This window comes from Garra rufa, chromosome 12 (assembly GCF_049309525.1).
Source record: "Garra rufa chromosome 12, GarRuf1.0, whole genome shotgun sequence".
NCBI classification, from domain to species: domain Eukaryota; kingdom Metazoa; phylum Chordata; class Actinopteri; order Cypriniformes; family Cyprinidae; genus Garra; species Garra rufa.
In genome coordinates, this window is record NC_133372.1 from 10642792 (window position 1) to 10667291 (window position 24500).

General features: G+C 36.7%; 1 protein-coding gene across 2 annotated transcripts; it reads right to left on the reverse strand.

Annotated features, from left to right (window-relative positions):
* Positions 1-95: 95 nt before the first annotated feature.
* On the reverse strand, positions 96-20878 carry b3galt1a (UDP-Gal:betaGlcNAc beta 1,3-galactosyltransferase, polypeptide 1a). Of its 2 annotated transcripts, none has more exons than XM_073851187.1 (3): positions 20747-20878; positions 5748-6078; positions 96-3227 (listed from the first exon to the last, which is right to left on the reverse strand). In XM_073851187.1, exon 3 carries the CDS (start codon positions 3205-3207, stop codon positions 2218-2220), a length of 990 nt encoding a protein of 329 aa, XP_073707288.1. In that variant the 5' UTR covers positions 3208-3227; positions 5748-6078; positions 20747-20878; the 3' UTR covers positions 96-2217. The 2 variants fall into 2 exon arrangements, with proteins under 2 accessions (XP_073707288.1, XP_073707289.1); XM_073851188.1 differs by having other exon boundaries at positions 96-3358.
* Positions 20879-24500: the final 3622 nt, after the last annotated feature.

A 24500-nucleotide genomic window follows, 5' to 3' on the forward strand; every position in this document is an offset into this window, starting at 1 on the left:
TTTCTAATGGCAGAATCTAGAAGCCAGTGTCCGATAATAAATGCAATAAGCACCCAAATATTGGTGAAATTGTGGCAAGAGTTTCTAACAGAAATAGTCTTAAAGGATCAGATTTTTTGACATTGCTCTCTTGTGGTTTGGAGAATTGATGGATGGATGGATCTCTTTGTACAGTACAAGGTTGATTTGGCATTTCTTGGCCAACAGATGTCAGTAATGTTGAACAGTTTAACAGCTAATCTAGTAAGATAAGCAGGGTTTGTGGAAATTGAATCAGTTTTGATCCAACAGAAGATTCATACAATTGTGACCCTGGACCACAAAACCATAAGACTCAGTTCATCTGAGTAAATAAGCTTTCCACTGATTTATGGCTTGTTACGATATTTGACAAAGATACAACTATCTGAATATCTGGATTCTGAGGGTGCAAAAATGAAAATATTGAGAAAATCGCCTTTAAAAGTTGTCTTAGCGATGCATATTACTAATCAAAAATTACGTTTTGATAGATTTACGGTAAGAAATTACTTAATATCCTAACATTTTTGCCATAAAAGAAAAATCTATAATTTTTTTTGAACCATACAATGTTTTGTTGCCTACTGCTATAGATATACCAGTGTTTATTTTTAAGGACAAAAGACATGTCAGGATACATGCAGAGGCACCTTTACAGTACACTTTTGTTTAAGAAAAAGTGGATATGTTTATTAAATACACAGTTAGCAGTGTAAAACGAGCCTGTCTATGAGTTTTCAGATACAAAATAAAGTGCATGGTCCCAGCATGGCCTTGTCATATGTGCTATGTGTTACATTATTACAATAGAAGACAGATTTACTCCCGTCCTGTTTCTTTCATCCATCAGCAGTACAATCAAATGGATAAATATACAGTAATACAGCACACAATCACTCAAGATGGTTGTCAAAAATACAAAGTACCTACTATTAGTAAAAGTGAAAAGTGAACACTTTTGTCCCAGTGGTATTACAGGGTTACAGTATGCTTGGGCGATTGGTTTAAGCATGTTTCTCAAATTTAGCCAGATTGCTTGGAGTATTTTGCATAGCTCCTTATGTTAAAGAGGTCATCATAAGCAACTAAATGTTCATACTGTAGCTTTCAGATTTAAAGGTAAAAGAGAGATTGGAAAATAGTCACAAACTAAATTTTGCAGAAAAAAAACAGTAAGGTATTTACAAAATTAATTATATAAAAAATATAATAAAATATACAATTTAAATAATACAAAAAAATAATACAACCCCTTTTAAAAAAAGTGCGTACTGCATGCAGAATTAAAGTGTGTTTACACCATCTATTTTTGCATCTATTATTTAATTGTAACCTAAAAAAGCAACATAATTTACCTACCACAGTTATGAAACTGAGCTCTACTGCTTTGCAAAGGCTTGAACTACACATAAATATGCATTCCCATGGGTTATTCTAGTTATCATTCATTTTTAGAGAGATATACAGAATAAATGTAGTTTATGGCAAACATTTGGGATAGTAAATATTGCACTGCTATTTCTCATATAATACTTTGTTCCTTTGAAAGTTGGTATTATTAAAGAGATAATTTACTGAAAAATTACTCACCCTCATGTCGTTTCAAACCCGTAAGACCTTCGTTCATCTTAAAAAATAGCCCATGTGACTATTCATTTTATGAAGCTACGAGAATACTTTTTCTGCGCCAAGAAAACAAAACAATCGACTTTATTCAACAATTCTTCATAAAGCTTCATAAAATTACTGTTGAACCACTGGGCCATAACGTTTTAGTTGCGTTGTTGTCTATGCAAAGTCAGAAAGCAAAGTCGGATTTCATTCAAAAAATTCTTAATTTGTGTCCTTACAGGTCTGGAACCTCATGAGGGTAAGTCAATAATGACACAATTTTCATTTTCAGGTGAACTATCCCTTCAATATAAAGCAATTCACAGCGGCTTGGTACAGTATATGAATAATGTTTGTAAGTATGTAAGGCCCAAAACACCAGTTTAAAACCATTATAATCATTGCAAGTACCTTGTGAATCCAGTTTAACCCTGCGCATATTGCTCCACAGACTGAAATCGGTTTCATGAGTGTGGTCTGTGTTGCAAGTAAACCAACTGTATTGCTGTATCAAACCAGTCCTGTTCATACCAATAAATAACCATGTTTTCAACATCACATTATTCCACAACCATCTCGCATTCGCTAGCATTTGAGATGTTTCTTATTAGACATATCGTTCCATATTCTCAATATCTCCTCTGGCGAGATCTGATGCACAGTCAAGACTTTTCGGTAGCGGCAAAGACTGTAGGACATTTTCCAGTGATTGAATCCACTGTTCTGGAAAGGCTGAATGCCTAGTTTCCGCAGGCACAGTCCCACGTACACATCCTCCAGATGTAGGAGTCTTGTATGGAGGGATGTTTTATAAATCAGCTCCGCAATGTCTCCGGAGAAGACGTATCCAGTGCCAGAGCAAAATGGTGGGTACCTGGTATCAGGGTAGAGCTCCCTGGGCATGAACCACTTGCTGTGGACATCACGTATGGGTCCACCATTTATCACGTGACCTGTGAAAAAGCGGCGTCTTGGTTTGGAGTTGGGTCTCAGCAGGTTAAAGACTAAATTGTCCATGTTGACAAATATATCACTGTCTGTTTTCATGACATACTCCGCGTTGGGACAAAACGAGGACACCCATCGCATACCCATGAGAGTCTTCAGAGTCAAATTGTGGTAGGAATCCACAAAGTCCTCGACTATGATGTCATGGAAGATCTGGCTCTCTTGTTCCACCATCTGGTTGAGGACAGGTTCAGGGCTGTACCCAAGAAGAAACAGCGTCAAAATGCGAATGTCACCAAACGTGTTCTCATCTCCCCACGTCTCCCGGATCGCCTGGCGGGCATCAAACTCTTTGTGGTTGGTGCTGATGAGGAGAACGAGGAAGGGTGTTGTGCTTTCGCATTTGTTGGGCTCATTGATGAGGAACTTGAAATTGTGTGGGTTCAGAGTACGCGTTCGGATATTGCTGAAGGAGTCGTTCTTCGACAGCCTCGGGAGAGGTTTCCGGGGCGTGAAGTTTATCTGACCCACGTAGGTGGTTGAAGGCCGAGAGCCACTGAGATACCACAGCGCGCTGGCCCAGCAGACCACAGTCAGCAAATACAGGCATGACACCTTTGATGGCATCTCGTCAGTGGCTGGATCACCTGTCAATCACACGCGTACAGCCCACAGGGCCAATCACGTTGGAGTTATTTGACAAACATTGCTCAGTTGAGCACAAACCATCCATCTTTTGATGTCAGTGCTGGTTTAGATGTGTTCAGAAGCATTCTTTCTAGAAACACAAACATTACTCAACATTTTCCTCATAGACCAAATGCCACCAGTCATTTAAATGGATATCAGTGTTCCTTCATTTGCGGTTATTGAAAACAGACTAAAGGCCCGTTCACACCAAGAGCGATAACGATAACTATAAATACAACCATAACTACACTAGTAAAAGATAACTGTCTATTTTTGTTGCATTTACACGATTTTAACCAGTAGATGTCCTCAGCATGCACGTTTCGAGCGCATCTAAACAGTGAATCTAGCATGTCTTTAACATAATCAATGTAATGCTAGTGGAAATAAATACAATATGGACTCAAGATGATGTTGTCCAAACTAGCGCTGAATTCCTGAGGCAATTTTATGTTTTACTCTGTTTGCTGTGCAATGTCTGTTTGCAATGTTGCCTGCTGTTTCAAATGCACAAGCCTTTTAAATTTGAATGAAGTCTGATTAGCTGTCAGTGTTTTATCATTCATCAGCTAAAAAAAAATCATTCTGAAAGTGATCCCAACGATATCATTGCCCTGTATCATTATCATTATAGTTGTGGTGTGAACATTGCTATTCTCATCCTTATAGTTATAGTTTTCAGTATCGTTCTTGGTGTGAACGGGGCTTTAGACTGATTCACATTCTACAGTTAGGGAAAAAATTATTTGATCCCCTGCTGATTTTGTACTTTTGCCCATTGACAAAGAGCCTTTTAATGCTAGGTTTATTTGAGCAGTGAGAGGCAGAAAAACAAAAAAAAAAAAACAAATTAAAAAAAATTTGTATAAATTGATTTGCATTTTAATGAGTGAAATAAGTATTTGATCCCTTCGCAAAATATGACTTAGTACTTGGTGGCAAAACCCCTGTTGGCAATCACAGGGGTCAGATGTTTCTTGTAGTTGGCCACCAGGTTTGCACACATCTCAGGAGGGATTTTGTCCCACTCCTCTTTGCAGATCCTCTCCAAGTCATTAGAGTTTCAAGGCTTACCTTCAGCTCCCTCCATAGATCCTCTATGGGGTTAAGGTCTGGAGACTGGCTAGGCCACTCTGGAACCTTAATGTGCTTCTTCTTGAGCCCCTCCTTTGTTGCCTTGGCCGTGTGTTTTGGGTCGCTGTCATGCTGGAATACCCATCCACAACCCATTTTCAATGCCCTGGCCGAGGGGAGGAGGTTCTCACTCAAGATTTGATGGTACATGGCCCAGTCCATTGTCCCTTTGATGCGGTACAGTTGTCCTGTCTCCTTAGAAGAAAAAAAAAAAAACACAAAGCATAATGTTTCCACCTCCATGTTTGACATCATAGGCAGCATTCCTCCTCCTCCAAACACGACACGAGTTGAGTTGATGCCAAAGAGCTTGATTTTGGTCACACCTGACCACATTTTCACCCAGCTCTCCTCTGAATCATTCAGATGTTTATTGGCTTCAGACAGGCCTGTACATGTGCTTACTTGAGCAGGGGGACCGTGTGGGCACTGCAGGATTTCAGTCCTTCGCAGTGTAGTGTGTTACCAATTGTTTTCTTGGTGACTATGGTCCCAGCTGCCTTGAGATCATTGACAAGATCCTCCTGTGTAGTTCTGGGCTGACTCCTCACCGTTCTCATGATCACTGAAACTCCACGAGGTGGGATCTTGCATGGAGCCCCAAACCGATGGAGATTGACAGTTGTGCATTTGCAAATAATCGCACCAACTGTTGTCAACCTTCTCACAAAGCAGCTTGGCGATGGTCTTGAAGCCCATTCCAGCCTTGTGTAGGTCTACAATCTTGTCCCTGACATCCTTGGACAGCTCTTTGGTCTTGGCCATGGTGGAATCTGATTGATTGATTGACTGCTTCTGTGGACAGGTTTTGGTAACACTTTATTTTAAAAGAATGTATAAAGGCACCTGGGAGACGGAAATCTTGGTCATTGATAGGGGATCAAATACTTATTTCACTCATTAAAATGCAAATCAATGTATAACTTTTTTGAAATGCATTTTTTCTGGATTTTTTGTTGTTATTCTGTCTCTCACAGTTAAAATAAACCTACCATTCAAATTATAGATTGATTATTTCTTTGTCAGTGGGCAAACGTACAAAATCAGAAGGGATCAAATAAATTTTTCTCTCACTGTAGATCAGTTTTTCTCAACCAGGCAATCCCACTAGGGCCCGCAAGGGGGCTGCAGGATAACTTAAAATTATTCACTTGAATATATTATTATTTATTTATTATTATTCATAATATTATTAATAAATTAAAACATATTCAAATGCTTAAAATACTTAAAATCCCCTCATTTACTATTTCATCTTTTTTCCCAATTTGTGTTTATAAAAAGATTAAAAACAAGCAATTTTTTTCATGATTATAGCAGAAATACTAGCAGAAATATCCTACCTTAGGCATTGAAAACTGCTGACAAAAAGTCAAAATAGATAAGAACCACTGTTCTAGATGTTTCTAGAAGCGTCTATACTCCAATTCCAATTGTGCTGAGATTTGCATCCACTTTCCAGTGATTGACCTTCTATCACTGTGGGTCATCACTGCATTGCGTCTGTTCCGACATCATTAATAAAGCATATAGGCTGGAGTGGACAGAGATGCTTCTCAGTTCAGGTGCTGCAGGATGCCTCTCTCTGTAGGTCACAGAAAACCGAGATGTGCTCTTCGCATATGAGGGGTGTTTGTTTTCTTCCCAGATCCCACTTTTAGGCTGTATGTGAATCTAAAATAGAAAAACAGAAAAATATAGGAGAAATGTTTGTGAATGTTGTATGTAGTGAAAAACACACATGCTGTACTGATATCTTATGATCATCATTCTATATTTAGCCCTCTCAGCATGTTGGGTTCTCCAGTTACCGTATTGCATCTGAATTATTAGACAGACAAACAAATACAGTAAGTGCAAAATAAACTGTATGCAAGTATAAATTTGTTCGAATTAGACTTACAGTACAGTATGTACATGTCTTATGTACTCCAGTATGTGTACATACACTGCAGCATACAAAATATAGCATAAACATGTTATATAAAAGAATACTTAATAGAACACTGAAATCCCCCACAAACCGAAAATACACATAAACAGAAGGTGTTAGTATTACCAGTGGGACTGTAAATGAAAGGCAGACCTGGTAAAAAGATCTATCTGTCTCTATTATAAAATAGCACTTCAGCAGAATTTTTGCACCTGAAGACACAAAAGATGGCAAACAAACAACATCAGCAGCAATTGTCTGGGAAGGATTCCAACAGTGGAGCCAGAGGCAATTTGTGGGCCCCCTTAGCTCCCTCAGAACCTCACTTGGGAGAGAAAAGTGACTCATCCCTTTTTTCTGGCCTGTTTGTATTGTTTCTATGAACCTCTATTACCCTTAGTTAGACACAGGAGTGACTGAGGCATCGCTATGTTTTCTGTCAGTATAAAGTGTCTTCAACACATAACACACCAGGCATAAACCATATTATCATGTAATCATATGCCACTTTTTTATACTATCAAAGTTTTTATATTTTGTTTTTATTTAAATTTTAGCTAAAACTTTAGCAATTTTTAATGATTATATAGTTTTTATTAAGTTAAATGCTGGATTAAATGCAACCCATCACTGGGTAAAATATGGACAAACCCAGCGATTGGGTTGTTTTGTTCCAGCGGTTGAATTAAATATTTAACCCAGCCTTCTGGGTAGTTTTAACTCAACTGTTGTTTAAAAATTACCATATGGCTGGCTTAAAATGAACCCAAAATAGGTAAAAACAAATAAAAATAAATTGATTAAAAATAAGACATAATTATTTGAGGCATTAGCAATAATCAAAAAGTGAGTTTATTAATAGTTATTTTTTATATTATTTAATTATATTTATTCACATTACTAATAAATATTATTATTATTATAAATATATTATTATTAACAGTAATTTTTAAGCAATAGATGAGTTAAATAAAATGGGTTAGTGCGTTTGTCCATATTTCACCCAGAGCTGGGTTATTTTTAACTGTACAATAAAATTTATTCAAATTAAAAATCTTTTAGAACTATAAATCTTTACTATCATTTTTATCAATTTTATATATAATGTGCTGCCCCCAAGCTTTAGAACAGTAGTGTATATTGTAATAAAAGATTAATATTTTTAATAAATACTGTTCTTTCGAACTTTTTTGATCAAAGAAACCTGAAAAGTGTCACAGGTTCCAAAAATTCCAAAATATTAAGCAGCACAACTGTTTCTGACGTTGACAACTAATCAGCATGCATTATATATATATATATATATATATATATATATATATATATATATATATATATATATATATATATATATATTCTTAAGTGTCACCTGATCCTTTAGAAATCATTCTAATATGCTGATTTAGTACTTTTTTTTATCAATGATGGCAACATTGCTGCTTAATATTTTTTGGAACCAGTAATACTTTTTCAGGATTCTTCGATGAATAAAAGTGAAAAAAAAAAACTGCATTTTTTCAAAATAAAAACCTTTTCTAACAATGTAAGTTTTTGCTACCACTTTTGATCAATTTAACACATCCTTGGTGAATACAAGTATTAATTTTAAAGAATAAAGATTTACTGACCACACATTTTTAAATGGTAGTTTATATTGTTACAAAAGATTTCTATTTTAAATAAAAGCTATTCATCACAGTATCACAGGTTCCAAATAAATGTTAAGCAGCACAACTGTTTCCAACACTGATAATATTTCAGCATATTAGAATGATTTCTGAAGGATTATGTGACACTGAAGACCAGAGTAATGACCCTGAAAACTCCCACTCTAAGCCAAATGTCAAATTCCATGATTTTCACTGACTAAAAAGCTGAATTTCCATGATCTATAATGAACGAAAATACAGGCAGCTGTTCTGCTGAGCACTGAGCAGATAAAAAAAAAAATGGCAACAGACAGTATTTTAAATTCATCCATTTGCAAGCTTTATTTACTTGTTCACAGACGTTTCTAGTACAAAACTAAGGTAATCCAAAGTCCCTTGTAAGTAAAGTGTGTTCGCTCAGCAGCCATATTTGCAATGCCTCTGGTCAGCTCATACAAGACCAAGTCCTATCTAAATAAATGGGGGAATCCTAAAATCTCAAAAACTGCTCGCTGAACACGCAATTAAATTACATATTTCAAATCATCAACAAAATTTGAAATGATCTGCCCCATGAATGTTGTTTCTTATGCTCAAATAGTGTCTAAAAAGCTTATTTTTCAGGCTACACTCTTAAAAACAAAGGTGCTTCATGATGCCATAGAAGAACCTTTTTTGTGTAAGGTTCCATAAAAAACCTTTAACATCTGAAGAACCTTTCTGCTTCACAAAAGGTTCTTTGTGGCGAAGGAAGGCAAGAAAGAGATGGTTCTTTAAAGAACCTTCAACTAAATGGTTCTTTGTGGAACCAAAAATGGTTCTTCTATGGCATCGCTGTGAAAAACCTTTTAAAGCACCTTTATTTTTAAGAGTGTAGACCAGCCTCATTTAGAAGGTTTCGCCATATTGTGCGTTGCAGTTTCTCCTATTCAAGTACAGGAGTGAACCTGAAGAATGGAACCGGAGTCTTTGTATTTCTATTCCATTTATGTTTTTGATACTTTCAGGGGTTAAACACTCGGAGGGATTTTTTTGTCACCAAGTTCATCATTCATTCTTGTTATTTTTCTTCACATTTACTTTGTGCTTTTCTGTCATCTACTTTTAACACCCAGTGTTTGAAATGGTCATTTTGCAGCCAAAGCTCTTCACATTTACATTTTCCTGGCATGTTTGCCTTACTTAATATGTACAGATTGGTAACTGCATGATTGCCAGTGGACAAGCGGCACTGAAAAATAGCCTAACCATAACAAAACAAAAAATACAGTAAAGAAAAATAACATTTTGATAAATGGAAACCAAAATTTAAAGCGACAAACAAAAATCCCTGATATTCCCTGACTTTTAATATCTGGAATAGACCTTTTAAAATTCCATGATATTCCAGAAATTCCATGACCTGTGGGAACCCTGAGCTTTGCATCACAGAAATAAATTTTAGTTTTTCTGGATTTTTGATCAAATAAATTCAGCCTTGATAAGCATAAGAAACGTCTTAAAAAAACAATAAAATATTACTGATCCCAAACTGCTATATATACACACACACACACACACACACACACACACACACACACACACACACACACACACACACACACACACACACACACACACACACACATATAGTATAAATATGCATTGTAACATGTCTATTAATAGGTGTGTCAAAAGTAGGTAGAAATAGCAAAGGAACAGAGGGAGAATAGGTTAAGATTGAGAATGATGGGTTTTCTGGTCCTAAAAATAAAATGGGTAAGCAAGACTCTCCACTATACAAACATAACCTATTCTTTATCCTGAGTCCCCCTTCTTTGCTTCCGATCAACAGACTCCCTTTCCTTTTCTTTAAAAAGGTCAGAAACATGCAAATACTGCAAATGTCACAGTATGGAAGCTAAAGAACAAGTTTTGCAGTGATACACATTACATATTCATTTATTAATTTTTTTTTTCTTGGAATAAAAAAAGTGTGTGTGTGTGTGTGTTTGTTTTATGGATGATCACACACATGCACACCTACACACTTTCAGTGTTTTCAGATTTGTCAGTCACAGTCATATGTAACCTCCATCTTGTTGCTCTAGTCTTTTGTTTGGTAATTATGTATCCAAGTGATGGCACCATTTTGCTTTTCGGAATACAGCATTTGTCTACAGTTGCCGTGGGATACTCTGCTGTTGCCATGGGGCATCCAGTCAAACAGTTCTGAGTGCAGTGATTAACCTTCAGCATGCTACTTTGGCAAAACAAAGTAGGGTATCACTTTTATGAATGTCTGTATGTGAGTGTCTCTCTGTGACAGTGAATTTGCATATGCATGAAATAGTTTCTGGGTCATTAACCATAAAAAAAGAAAGCTATTCAGGATTGTTTTATAGCTTCTAAGACCACAATATATATGTATCTCCTTATCTACAGCTCATTTCTCTCTCTTTCACCCTTAAAGGGATAGTTCAGCTAAAATTGAAAATTCTATCACCATTTACTCACCCTAATGTCATTCCAAACCCATACACAGACTTTTTCTACCTGTCTTGCTGCCCAGTTTGTTAATGACTTCACTTAATCAACTATTTCTTTCAACTGCTTGTTTCAAATACCTTTCTATCTTTTTCATGACTTGGTAGGCTACACTTCCACTCAAAAGTTTGGGATCAGACTTGTAATGTTTTGTAAAGAAGTCTATTATGCTCACCAAGACTGCATTTATTTGATCAAAACATACAGAAAAACAATAATACTGCAAAATGTCATTACAATATAAAATAATGGTTATATTTTAACATACATTAAAATTATTTTGTCCTGTGATGCAAAGCTGAATTTTCATCAGCTATTACTCCGGGCTTCAGTGTCACATGATCCTTCAGAAATCATTCTAATATGCCGATTTATTGTTAGAATTATCTAGCAACAGCTGTGCTACCAAATATTTTTTTGGAACCTGTGATTCTTTTTTAGGATTCTTTGATGAATAACAATATAAGTCTTTGCTATCATTTTTTTTATCAATATAACACATCCTTGCTGAATAAAAGTATTAATTTCTTCCCAAATAGAAAGAATAAAAATGTACTGACCCCAACTTTTAAGCAGTAGTGTATATTGTTGGAAGATTTTTTCTATTTGAAATAAATGCTGTTATTTTTAACTTTTTATTCATCAAAGAATCCTGAAATAAAGTATCCAGGTTCCAAAAAAAATATTAGTTTCCAGCGCTGATAATAAATCAGTATATTATTATGATTTCTTAAGGATCATGTGACACGGAGTAATGATGCTGAAAAATGCTTTGATTACAGAAATAAATTAGATTTTTAATGTATACTAAAATAGAAGAAAATTGTTTTACATCGTAATAATATTTCAAAATATAATTTTTTTGTCTGTATTTTTGATCAAATAAATGCAGCCTTGATGAGCATTAGAAACTTATTTAAAATACATAAATCGTACTGATCCCAAACTTTTGAACGGTAGTGTATATAGCTAATTTACTTTTATAATAGTTTTATGGTAATTGTTTTTTGTCATTTTGGAGCACAACTGTCCAAATCCACCATTTTCTTTCATTAAAATAAATTAAAATGGAAATGATTGGAGACGATATTATTCAAAAATATTTCCTTTGTGTTAGAATCATATAAAAACAGATGTTTCCAGAATTTAAATTTTTGGGAGAACTATCTTTAAGGCTGAATTAGAGAGAAACTGAAGAGATATATACTTGGCGATCATAGCTATATATATATTTGGATATATTTTATGGTGTTCACATAACCTATTGTTACTAATTATACTAGCTGGACATTGACGTTTAGACGTCATGTTATTGGCAAATAACAGGACATGCAGCTGAATACTGATGGATGAGTATTATGTTTTAGTCTGGCAGATGTAATATAATTTGATTTACAACAGATTTAGTTAGTCAGATGGAGAAAGATGTGTGTGGAAATGCTATAATAGTGCTTTCACTGACCATTACTGCGACTATAACTTAATTTAGTTGCACTAAATGCACTGCAAACATGTTTTCATCAGTATTTTTGTTTTGTTTTCCAGTAAATATACTGTATATCTAATCATATTACAATCACTATTTAAAAATACTTTCATTTAAGTTTTCATAAAACTCCACTTTCGTACTTCAAAATTTCTTTTGTTTTTTTTGAGTGTAAATCAAAAAATTGGCAATTTGAGTGAGAAAAATGAACAATAAAACAACTCAATCATGCTCTGAGTTGTCTGTCTCTCTTCTCTGTCTCTGACTGACTCAATCCGTAATGAATAAAAGTAAATAATGTCTGTCAGAGTCTAAACCATATTTCTTGGTTCAATGGCTGCATATTTGTCATGTGTATAATTGTGTTTGCTAACGTAAGGCTTTCTGTGATTTATTGATCAATAAACAGATGGCTGGCACTGCTTCTCTCACTAATGATAAATCTTGAGGCAGTGTGTGTAGGTATGATCCTTCCTAATACTGGTTTCAACAGCAACAACTGTCATGTTTTTTAACATTTGCTTATATTGTTTGCTCAAAACAAACACGCAGCAAACATACATAGGTAAATTTATATAAATTACAGCCTTGAAACCCTTTTTAAAATATGCAGATGTTTCAAATCAATGAGATATTTTTTCAGTATTATTCATTTCAGTTGATGAGTCGGAATTTAATTGATATGGCTGCATGCCACAGGATGTTTAATTGTAATAGAGCTGTACAGTCATGCCATCAATTTGTAGGCCAAACTTGGAAGGCTAATTTGCCATAGATTACCACAGGAATTTCCATTGGGATTTTCGAATGGCTGTTGTCCATTTACAGTATGAATAAAACCAGGCTTGTGTTACCATATGAGATTGTTTTGTTCTACAGCATAAATTACACAGAGTCGTACATAAAATGTGAATTTGAATGCAGCTAACAATCTGCTATAAGGACTAAGTCTCCTTTAAATTGTGTGCCTCCATGAGATATGAAATATATGCATAAATCAAATACCAAATATCAAATGTATACACTACCGGTCAAAAGTTTTTGAATTTTTAATGTTTTTTTTTAAAAAGTATCTTCTGCTCACCAGGCCTGCATTTGTTTATTTGAAGTACAGAAAAAAAATGAAATATTACTATTTAAAATACCTGTTTTATATTTAAAAATATTTTATAATGTAATTTATTCCTGTGATCAAAGCTACATTTTCAGCATTTTCTTTACTCCAGTCTTCAATATTTAAAACAGTTGAGTAAATTTCTTCAGGATTCTTTGATGAACAGAAAGATCAGCATTTATCTTAAATAAAAAGCTTTTGTAACATTCTACACTATACTATTCAAAAACTTGGAGTCAGTGTATTTTTTAGGAAAAGAAATGATAGAAATTACTACTTTTATATAACAAAGATGCTTTAAATTGTTTAAAAGTGATGATTTTTATAATGTTACAAAAGATTTCTCCATTTCCATAAACGCTGTTCTTCTGAACTTTCTATTTATTAAAGAAACCTTAAAATATTCTACTCAGCTGTTTTCAACATATTATTATTAAGAAGAAGAAGAAGAAGAAGAAGAAGAAGAAGAAGAAGAAGAAGAAGAAGAAGAAGAAGAAGAAGAAGAAGAAGAAGAAGAAGAAGAAGAAGAAGAAGAAGAAGAAGAAGAAGAAGAATTGTTTTTTGAGCAACAAATGAAACTATTAGAATTAGAGGTCGACCGATATATCGTTAGGCCGATATATCGGGCAGATATTTGCCATTTTTTAATATATCGGCATCGGCCGATATCCGTGTTTAGTAGCGGCGATTTAAAGTCAGGCACGTCTGCGGGCAGCCCCTTGTTATTGGTGCGGTAAAACACGCTGCTGTGAAGGGCCCCAAGCCACAACTTTTGTAAGATTCAATAACAGTTCTGAGAGATAAATGTAAGGCTTAAATTCTGATATTTCAAAGTCCCATGGCCAAATATTTACTATATATTACTAGTAAACTAGGAAGTGTTGCTTTCACTTAGTGAAAGAAAATCATAGGTCCGTCGGGAACTGGCATAATGCTACGGCTGGTTAAAGGTTTGTTTACTTGCAGTTAAGTTTAAGGACTGTAGTCTAAAACTATCAGCAGCTTGTTTGCTAACATATTAGCCAGTGTTATAAGTTCTGTTTTATTTTTCCTCTATTGGAGTCGGAGAATTTCACTCTGTGCATGGGGTGGAGAAGGCGGCGGCTCTCACAAACAATGCAGCTTTGTGATTACTCCGCCTCGCTCGGAGACACTGATGCACGGTGGGTGGTTATAGGAAAGGAAAGGAGGGCACCCGGGGAGCAGTTGAGGGAATGGTGCCTTGCTCAAGGGACTCACCTCAGTCGTGGTATTGAGGGTGGAGAGAGTGCTGACATTCACAATCTCCACCTACAATCCCTGCCGGACCTGGGACTCGAACCTGCAACCTTTGGGTTACAAGTCCGACTCTCTAACCATTAGGCCACGGCTGCCCCCGTAGTGAATTATTATATCCGCGGGTCTGGTGGACCGACGGGCGACGGTGGAGACGAGGGAGCAGAGACCCGGGGTGGAGCCGCAGGGTCGGAGGGCCGAGGCGGAGTCCAGGACTCTGAGGCTGGAGGCGATGGTGAGGGATCCTCCAGCCATGACACCGATAGGGACTGGCAGACCCACGGCGAACCCACCGCACAGATGGTGGGCTGAGGGTGAGTAAGGGGACAGACAGAAGACAGCGGGGATTCTGGAAGGCTGGGCGGAACCAGCGGAGAATCAGGCAGAGACAGAAGAGGGAGGGTGGGTGGGAAATCCAGGCAGACGGGTATTTCCGTGACAAAGTCTATTAAATCCCCAGAGTTGTGCTCATGCTCACCCCCATTAGTGGTGCAGTGGGCAGGGCTCTCTACCGCCCTCTCTTGCTCCACGAAGCACTCCACCGTCGCAGATGTAATGGCCGGCTCTCGCACCTGTTTGGAAGTTTTGAGCCCATCGGCGCTCCATACTGCTGTCGCTCCGGGCTCGAGCTTCCCGTCTACAATGGGCTCAGGCTCGTAATCCGCGGGTCAGGGTGGCTGGCTGGGCTCTGAGTTTGGAGTGGCACTGACGAGGTTCTCCTGGGAACGGGTGGAAAACGAGGGTTTGTTTCTCGCCAGTGTCCACTCCACAAATGCGGCGAAGTCCACTCGAGGGCCGTCCTCGGACGACGGCGCTCTGCATGATGCGTTGAGGCTAGCGTCATAGAACACACAGAGCGCGTCGTCCGGATAGCTGGTGGTGTTTGCTACAAGCTGGAACATGAGCGTAAATCCCTCGAGCGGTAAATCCCCCTGCTTGAGCCGGAGGAGGATGAATTCCTGACGTAGGAAGGAATCCATGGGGGAAACACAATGGAAACAAAAAGACTGGGAAACGCAAACGAGAAATAAAAATGGGGTATGACGCAAAAAAAAAAAAACTGTTTCGGACTGTTTTTCTGTCACGATTCAGGCAGGAACAGACGAACAATGACGTAGTAAAATGAGAAGTATTTAATAAATCCAACGGGAAACAGGCAGACACAGGAACACGGAGTGGTAACATTAAAGACCGACAGCATTGAGGGGAAAACACACACACTAATGCTGCGTTCCAGGCAGGTTTTTTAGCTCGTAAATCACGACTTTAAATCATGACTCATGACTTTATAGCGTTCCAGGCAAGTCACCCCAAACTGCCTAAGCGCATTCGTTATTATTACATTATTATTAATTTGTTTGCAAAGTTATATTGTCCTAAAGTCTATTTTTGCACTGTGTACCACTTGCATAAACACCGCACCCGTAGGTGCTGACACAGTGGTTTCACAGGCTATGTTACCTCAGAGCTCGGAACTGGGAGTACATCGATCTAGTACGAGTTCACGAGTGGGAAGTCACGGGTTTGACTGCTGTTCGGGTGCACTTTTATGGGTAGAAGGTTGGAAAAACACGGGTTACGGGTTGCCTGGAACGCGGCATAAATACTAGGTCTGCAGCGACGCGTCGATGATGTCGACGACTCGGTTCTAAAAAAACGTTGACGTCAAATCCAGTAGTCGACACATCACGCCCACTCACCAGATGCATGTGGGCGACCAAAACAAAGCAGCATGGATAACGAAACTCCGTCCACTTCTCAGGTTCAGCAGCCTGCACTCCCAAGCAATACATGTCATCAGAAACAGGGCTCGACATTAACGCTTGTCCGGGACAAGTGGATTTTGTGAATGGGCAAGTGAAGGAGAATTTTACTTGCCCGACCGGACAAGTAACCTGATACATCAATAACAAACAATAACTAGCGTAGCACCGAAACTTTGGTGAGAATGATTCAGAGTGTATTACTTACAGTGTAAACGGTGACTGAAAACGGACAGTATCAAGGATCAAGCACGTGCAGCCTATCTGACTCACGGAAATTTTAAAACTAATAGGCGTAACAGCATACACAAAGAAACAAACATACTGCGGCAGAAAAAAAAAGATAAATATTGTATAACATATTATATAGGTAAGCAACATTACGATTGCAAACGTGACATTGATTTTATACAACAATAGTTCAATAAACTAGTATTTAATATTAACTAATATTAACTGACTTACATTTTTAGACAAATCACTGACTGTTTTTGTTAACGAAATAAGCAGCAGAACAGTCGCAAATCTGACAAACACACAGCGGTGTTTCAATACTGAATGATTTAGCATTTAATTTAATGAATGAGGTGAGTCAGTGAACAAACTGGCTGAATCCGTCTATGGTTGAATCCGTGACTCACTCATTAAGACAGTGACTTACTGCCACCTATTGGTGGTTCGTTTCATAATTTAAAAGTAATGCATTTTTTCAACATTTTAGATTTATATGTTAAAAAAGTACAACATTAATCTTATAACATTATTTATGTATTTGCAGTTTTACTGTGTGAATGCATTTTTTGGAACCTCTTATCTTCATTAAACAGTCTAAGTAAATACATTAGCATTTTCAATGCAGACTGGGTTTTTCCTGTGCAGTGGAAAGATGGAGTTTGTTGATACTGATTTAATCTGAATGGTAACCATACAGAGTCTAGTTATTCTAATTGAATGTATTGATAAAATTTCAGAATTTAATATAAATGATGACACATTTAGTAAGGTTAGATAAATAAAGTTAAAAAGTGTCCTAGAATCAATTTAAGGCAAATATCACAAATATTCTGATTAAAGTAAGACCTTATAGAGCAGTGATGAGACTATTGCTTCAGAAAAGATTAATTTACGGCAAAAAAAGGCTCTTTTTTGCCTTGGACAAGTAATTTTTTTACTCGGACAAGTGAATGTCTGATTTACTTGTCCGAAGGACAAGCACATGTCAAAGCTTAATGTCAAGACCTGTCATCAGAAAACAACTCGCCTTCCTACCTCAAAGGTGTGGGAATATTTTAAACACAGCCAGAAACGTAACGGTATAGTTATATGCAGTCTTTGCAAGATGGAGCTAGCATACCACACCAGCACAACTTCGATTTTGGAGGATCTTTTAGGAGGAAACTGATAACTATGTAAAAAAAAAAAAAAAAAAAGATAAATCATCTAATTAGTCATTAGAATAGTCGACTATTCGATAAAATAATCGTCAGAATAATCGTTTTAAAAATAATCGTTTACCCCCAGCACTAATAAATACAGACTGATTACACATCCAGGTGGAGACAATGAGGGAGAAGCCAAAACACTCAGATCTGCGGGGGGAATTGATGGGAGAAACCAAACTAAAAGTCCGGGGGTGTGACAAATATTATCTGTTTTATATATTTAATACTTGGTCAGTTCGATTTGTTTGGTTATCTTTGGTTAAATCTTTTATAATAATACTGAAAGATGGTTCATTGTGTTCATTGTTCATTATGTTAAGTTTAGAAATGATGTGCATCCACTTATTATTAGTGTGACATTTTAGCATGCAAATAAAGGGAAGAACTTCAAGATATCGGCCCTAAAAATTGGCCCAAAAAAATCGGCAGCACATATTGGCCATCGTCTGACCCTGACCTCTAAACATCGGCATCGGCTATAGAAAAACCCATATCGGTCGATCTCTAATTAGAATGATTTCTAAAGGATCATGTGACTGGAGTAATGATGCTAAAAATTCAGCTTTAAAATCACAGGAATAAATTACATTTTAAAATATATTCAAACAAAAAGCAGTTATATTAAATAGTAAACATATTTCAAAATGTTACTGTTTTTGCTGTACTTTGGATCAATAAATGCAGGCTTTGGTGAGCAGAAGAGACTTCTTTATAAAACATTAAAAACCTTACTGTTCAAAAACTTTTGACTGGTAGTGTACGTAGTACTGAAAACAAAATTAATGATTAATTTCATGTAATGTTTCTCTGGAGAAAAATTATGTCTGTACGACAACATATTATTGGGTAATTCATAATGAAAAATGAATTGTAGTAACTACACTTACAGCAGATACATTAATTCTTTTCAACGGTATTCTCTTGTTAATTCGACTTCCTTAAAAATCGAATTACAATTCTGCATCCTGTTTTTCACATATTTTCAAAATCAACATAAGTTCAGGAACATAATCAGAATTTAAAAAGAAATCCACAATTGAAATTCCAATTAAAAAAATGGAAATTAACCCATTAGCCTAAAGTCAATTAGTTTGAATTCTACATTCACATAGCTTAAGTTTAAAATTTGAAATCAATGATAAGTGGCGAAACAAAAAAGACAGACGTTTCATGGTCAGAATCGGTTTAATTCTCTCTCAATACCAATTAATGTGTTTTACATTTATGGTAGCCTGTTGGGTTTTGTCTAATAACTGCTTTGGTATAAACCAGAACTGTTTCAACTGCACTTCAGAAAATAAGACACTCTCTACTCTTTAAATATTTATGTGGATAAGAGATGCTTAAACAAGAAAATGTGATTGGTATGCAAGTGGGTTTGTTCTCCCTCAGCTCAGGGAGAAGCTGCTCTACTTACACAGAAATCTCACTCACACACACACACAGACACACACTAATACAATGACATTATATTACCAGTGCTGCGGTAAACTCATACTTCAGAATGAAAAAGTCAGGCCAAAGTAATATGAATGGGAATGTATACCTCTCACTTCAATATCTATGAAATATCACTATGCAAGAACAAAAACACTGATAAACTATATGTAAGTCAATAACCAGATCAACATGGAGAAAGTTAATTTGAAATAATAATGCATGCCACACATCATTGTGCTATAATTGTGCAATCATACCACAGGAGACCAAGACCTTAGGAGTTCAAACAAATGTACAGTATGTGCTACACCAGGGCCTCAGGGTGCATGCCAGGCGCTATTAAGAGTCATAACTATTTAATAGAAAAGTCAGCGTTAAGGCATGCTCTCAGACACCTTATTAAATGTCATCCCATGTGTTTGATCACACGGACAAGAAAGCTTAAAATGGAAATAGTGCAACTTTAAAGCATCCTTAAAAGTTTCCTGATTATGCAGGAGGGCATGATTGCTAGCTCAGCAGAACTAATTCCCAAAAGAACATAATCAAAGCATGTCAACCATCCAAATCATGGCAAAAATATAGCTGACGGTATTAACAGGATGCCAACTGCCTTGTAAATTTTTTTTTTAAATCTCTCTCTACTAAATAAAATGTAGACTGACAGAGGTCAGATCCATAGGAGAGCCTTCTTTCAATCTGCAAAATATGATGTATAGCAGTACATTTGACATTTCCGTCATAGACCACCAATTAAGGGGGTAAACACAAAATAGTATTTAAAGTATTGTGACAATGTGTTGCCAGTGGAGGCTAATTTTGCTTACAGGTTTTAAATGACATTAAGGTGAGTAAATGATGACAGACCTTACAGTTTTAGGTGAACTATCCACTTAAAGGGTAATTCATAACCAAAACTAAAAGGTTAAACCATATGTGCTGATGGAAAATGAAGGAAGACAATGACAATGCACAATATTTTTAATGTTTAGGGAGGAAACTGAAAATGTACAGATTGTTTTAAAGAGTAAAACAATGTTAAGTGAACATGAAAAGAATGTGATCCACAAACATAAGTTTTAAACAACCTATAGTTTTAATTCATGAAAAGGTGTGGCCTTTAGCATTTAACAAGTTCAACAAAGATCCAGTCTAACTAAAAATTAAGTAGTGATATTAGCTGATAAACAGTTACTAGTAAAACTGAAACTAGTACCAGAAACAACTGCAGTAGGTACTAGTAAGAAGTGTATAGTTGATATCAAAGACCACATTTGCCAGTTGTTACCAGTGGCAATTGACTAGCAAAGACATAAATAGGTTAGTATTACTACAAGCTACTAGTAGAAAACAAATACCCTACTTTGAACTGCATGCCAATGATTTACATAACAGTTATGTTTTTTTAAAGAACAAATGTTAAAAATGGCGTAGCTGAACTTTATATTACATCATTTATAGGCTGTTATGTCACAGTGTTTACGTTTCACAGTATTCACGGATGAAAGCGGATGAATGCTGGTCTCCAGGTAACAGATTCAAAATAAACGCAAAGAATGCTTTATGCATCTCTCCTTTTACCCCAAAACCAGAACATAACATCACATGACTCTTTGTAGCGCTGCTCCTGTCACCTACAGAATAGGACGCTGTACAAACGCAGATGCTCGACACACTCGGTGAACTACAACGAGGCAGTGCATTGCGAACCTACCTTTTCGGTCAAATTATCTGCATTGGTGAAATCCAGCCAGTTTCCTCCTGAGCACAATGCGAACGGACGGTGTATGGAACAAGCGGTCGAATGGTTGCGAGGTGGTGCGCTGCAGCGGGTTATGGAGCGCTGTCCAATCAGCAGCACGCCCGCAGAAGGCGAATCAGTGCTTGCCTACCCCTACTGCTCACTTGACCAACCTACACTCTCCACTTCATACTGCAACCCCTCTCTACAAAGCATGGGTCAAGATTACGACTGCTTTTGATAAGGCAAGATTGGTATCTAAATTCATTTCACTGTAAAACACCTAACACATTAAAATATCGATAGTTAATGTATATGAAAATGTATACGTTTTATAACAGTTCTAACTATTGGACTGTATAGTTTATGTAAATGTATTAATTTGTAAAAATAAAAAAATCTATATAAAATAGGCTATAGTGATATTATTCGTAATTGGCCATTATCTATGACCCCTTTAAAAACATTCTGACTGATGCAGCCCGCCATTTTTCAGGCTTTCGCTCGATATTTTTCTAATGTACCTAGGATATATAAGTTGTATTTTTTGTTCTAAAGAAGTAAATGCTGTGAATTAAACTATATGTCTCCACATATTTCCAAATGACCACAACGGACACCAAGGTAAATAGCTCATTTATGTATTGATTCATCTCAACATAGTCTTGTTGATAAACAGTTCAAGACGCGGCGGCCATTTGTAGATTTTATAGTAGGCCAACTATTTTTAGCTGTACAAAACAGCTGGTTTTGCTGTTTGATATTGCATATTGGTGTCTTACCATGTTATTTTAATGTATTATAAATTTTGAACACACTTTTTTGTAGTGCAAACAGTTTACTGCATATTGTTATTCTTCTTATATCTCTTAGTTGTTACTAAACCAAACAAAACTAATCGGTCGGACCGGGAAAAACATTTGGAGTACTATAGAATGCCAAAAGTTATAATAAATCAAAGAGAAGAGAGTGAAAAAAAAAAAAGCGTCTGAGGAACAAAAGGTGTTTGTGGTTGGCTAAACTGAACCAGGATTTCCAAGGCAAGAATCTAGACAACATTTGTGTTTGTTTTTATCATTTCCGGTTAGGTAGGTGAAATTTTAGGCTAATATCTTAATTAATACTGCTTGTATGTATCTTTACCACTTATTAACTTCAGTTTATCAAAATATTGCGCCATTTCCTGCTTACGAAGACTTTCTCTTTAAGACCCTGCTGAAAAAAACAGCTAAAACCAGCCTAGGCTGGTTGGCTGGTCTTAGCTGGTTTAAGCTGGAAATGGCTGGTTTTAGCTGGTGGTTTCCCAGCCTGACCAGCCTGGAAAAATGGCCAAAACCCCTCTAAAACCAGCCTGCCTCCCAGCTATGACCAGCTAAAACCAGGCTGGTTGACCAGCTAAAACTAGCCAACCAGCCTAGGCTGGTTTTAGCTGTTTTTTTCACCAGGGGATTTAGCAGCTTCCACATGTTTTTTCCCATGGTTTAGACAGCATAAATTAGCAGAACAACGTATTTAGTAGTACATTAACTGTGCAATCCATGCTGTTGTTTACATCAGAGTATTTCCAATATGGCCGTGCATCCGGGTAACCGTGTTGAAGAATAAGGTGGATATTGCTGTATGTTTTTTATCAGTTGATGAGGTATTTGCCTTGATTCTGATTTGCATTCTTTTAAACATTAGTGGGAATGAGTAATTGTTACTCAACACAAACGTATTGGAGTAAAGAGTACATAAGTAGAGAGTAAAGTTGCTAATATCTTTGATACTCAGTAAAACTACAAAGTAGACAAAAATAAATACTTAAGTACAATAACTAATTATATTTTCTCAAATACTTTAAACCACTGAAAGCTTGTAACTGTACACAATGAGGGTTGATTATAAAGAGTTATTTTAAAAATGATCTTTAGCATTTGATTTTATTAACTACTTAACTATGGGTAGGTTTTCTGATCATGTTTTTTTGGCTATGAATGGATCATGTATTTCATATGAAAAATACAGAACATGATGCTGGTGAAACACAAAAGATGATACTGATAATTCCAGAAACATGTTTTTATTCATTGCCAATGCAGTAGCAGTATAATAGAAACAATTCATTCTAACCACCGTAAGACAGACAATCTGTGAAGAATTCTACCAAACAAAAGCAGAAATCATAACCCCCTATTAATGTTCTATAAAGAAAAAAAAAGAATATCTGCAAACTTGCAGGCATGGAAAACAGACACAGGCGAAGATACGTGAATTCTGAATTAAATGTTTACAGCAAAAAAAACAAACAAAAAAACACTATTATCATATTTCCCCAATTTATCTTGCACACCAGGTGCTTTAAATAAAGCATTTTAAAAGGTTCAGACTGTGGTTAAATGTGCTGTCTGCGGCGAGCTGAGTATAAAATACAATACGAGCATGCTAACATTCATCTCTCCATGAACAGAGCTTTGATACTGTTCTACAAGAAGCTTTGATTGTGTATAAATGAGTGTATGGCAGATTAAACAGTGTTAATTTTTACTTTTTCCATCAGTCATCGTCATAATATCGGTTCTTTTTAATTTGATCTTCTACGGACAAGAAGTCATTTTCATCCTGCCAGAGGCTGCTGGCTTCACTCACCAGCCCAACATCTTTGGTGTCATTTTTATCGAACGGATTCTTCCTCATTTCCGCCTCCGTGTGTTGGCCCGTCTCCCCTTTTGATTCTATTCCAAAACCCAGAAGGTCATCCAGCTGAGATGAAGCTGATTCCTTACTACAAATGTCATCCTTAAAGTCAGGAAGCAAACTAGAACTGTCATCAAAACCTGCAAATATGTCATCTAGAAAACGTGAGGCACTAAACCTTGGATTGTCGTCTGTCTCAGTGCAAACCGATGGTTTGGTTTTGGGCTGTTCTTGTTCTGCCTCTTTCGTGTCATGCGAGTATTTGGCACGGGATGAGAAAGAGCTGTCCTCTTCAAGTTGCTGGAAAATGTCAGAAGCCCTTATTTCACTGTTGACCTCTTCTTTAAATGATTCCTGAGTAGGAAATGGCCCTGAGGAGGAGAAGTCCAGCAGCTCTGGTTCGTCATTAATTTCACTGATTCCTGCCAAACTGGCCTCATTGTCCAATATTAGGTTACTGTTGTTGTTATTGTTGTTTGCATTGCCATTGGCTGTTTGGCCATTTTGTATTTCACCATCTATCATTGTCACTCTTACCTCTTCTCCCTCATTTACTTCACTGTGCACTTTCTTTTCACTTTCTTCAGTACCATTTGCATTATTTGCATTGTCACTTTCCACATCATTCTTAGATTCCTCTACGACTCCATTCTCCAACTCCTCCTCAACTTTTTGACCATTCATCTCATTTCCTTCTTTTGTCTCAGTTGCCTGAGTTGTCTCATTATTTCTTAGCTCTGTGGTCTGCTGGCTTTCGTTGGAGGGCTCAATGGCTTTGCCTGTTTTACTGGCATCCTCTCCCCCTTCAGCGGTTTCAGGTTTTGGTGTTGGCTGCTCTGTCTCTTGAGTTATTTTAGCATCTGTAGATGTTTTTTCTGGCATATTTATGGGTGACATAAGCCCTCCACTATTTTCTTTAGGAGCATTTTCTGCTGAGTTTCCACTAGTAATTGCAGTTTGCCTCTTATTTACTGCTGGTTCATTATTCTCTTTACCTGAGAGTTCTGATTCAACTTGAGGGGGCCAGACAGGTTTGACTACCTTTATGTCA

Excerpts from the sequence above, each read along its gene's own strand:
- b3galt1a (XM_073851187.1), bottom strand. The coding sequence starts at position 3,207 with ATGCCATCAAAGGTGTCATGCCTGTATTTGCTGACTGTGGTCTGCTGG.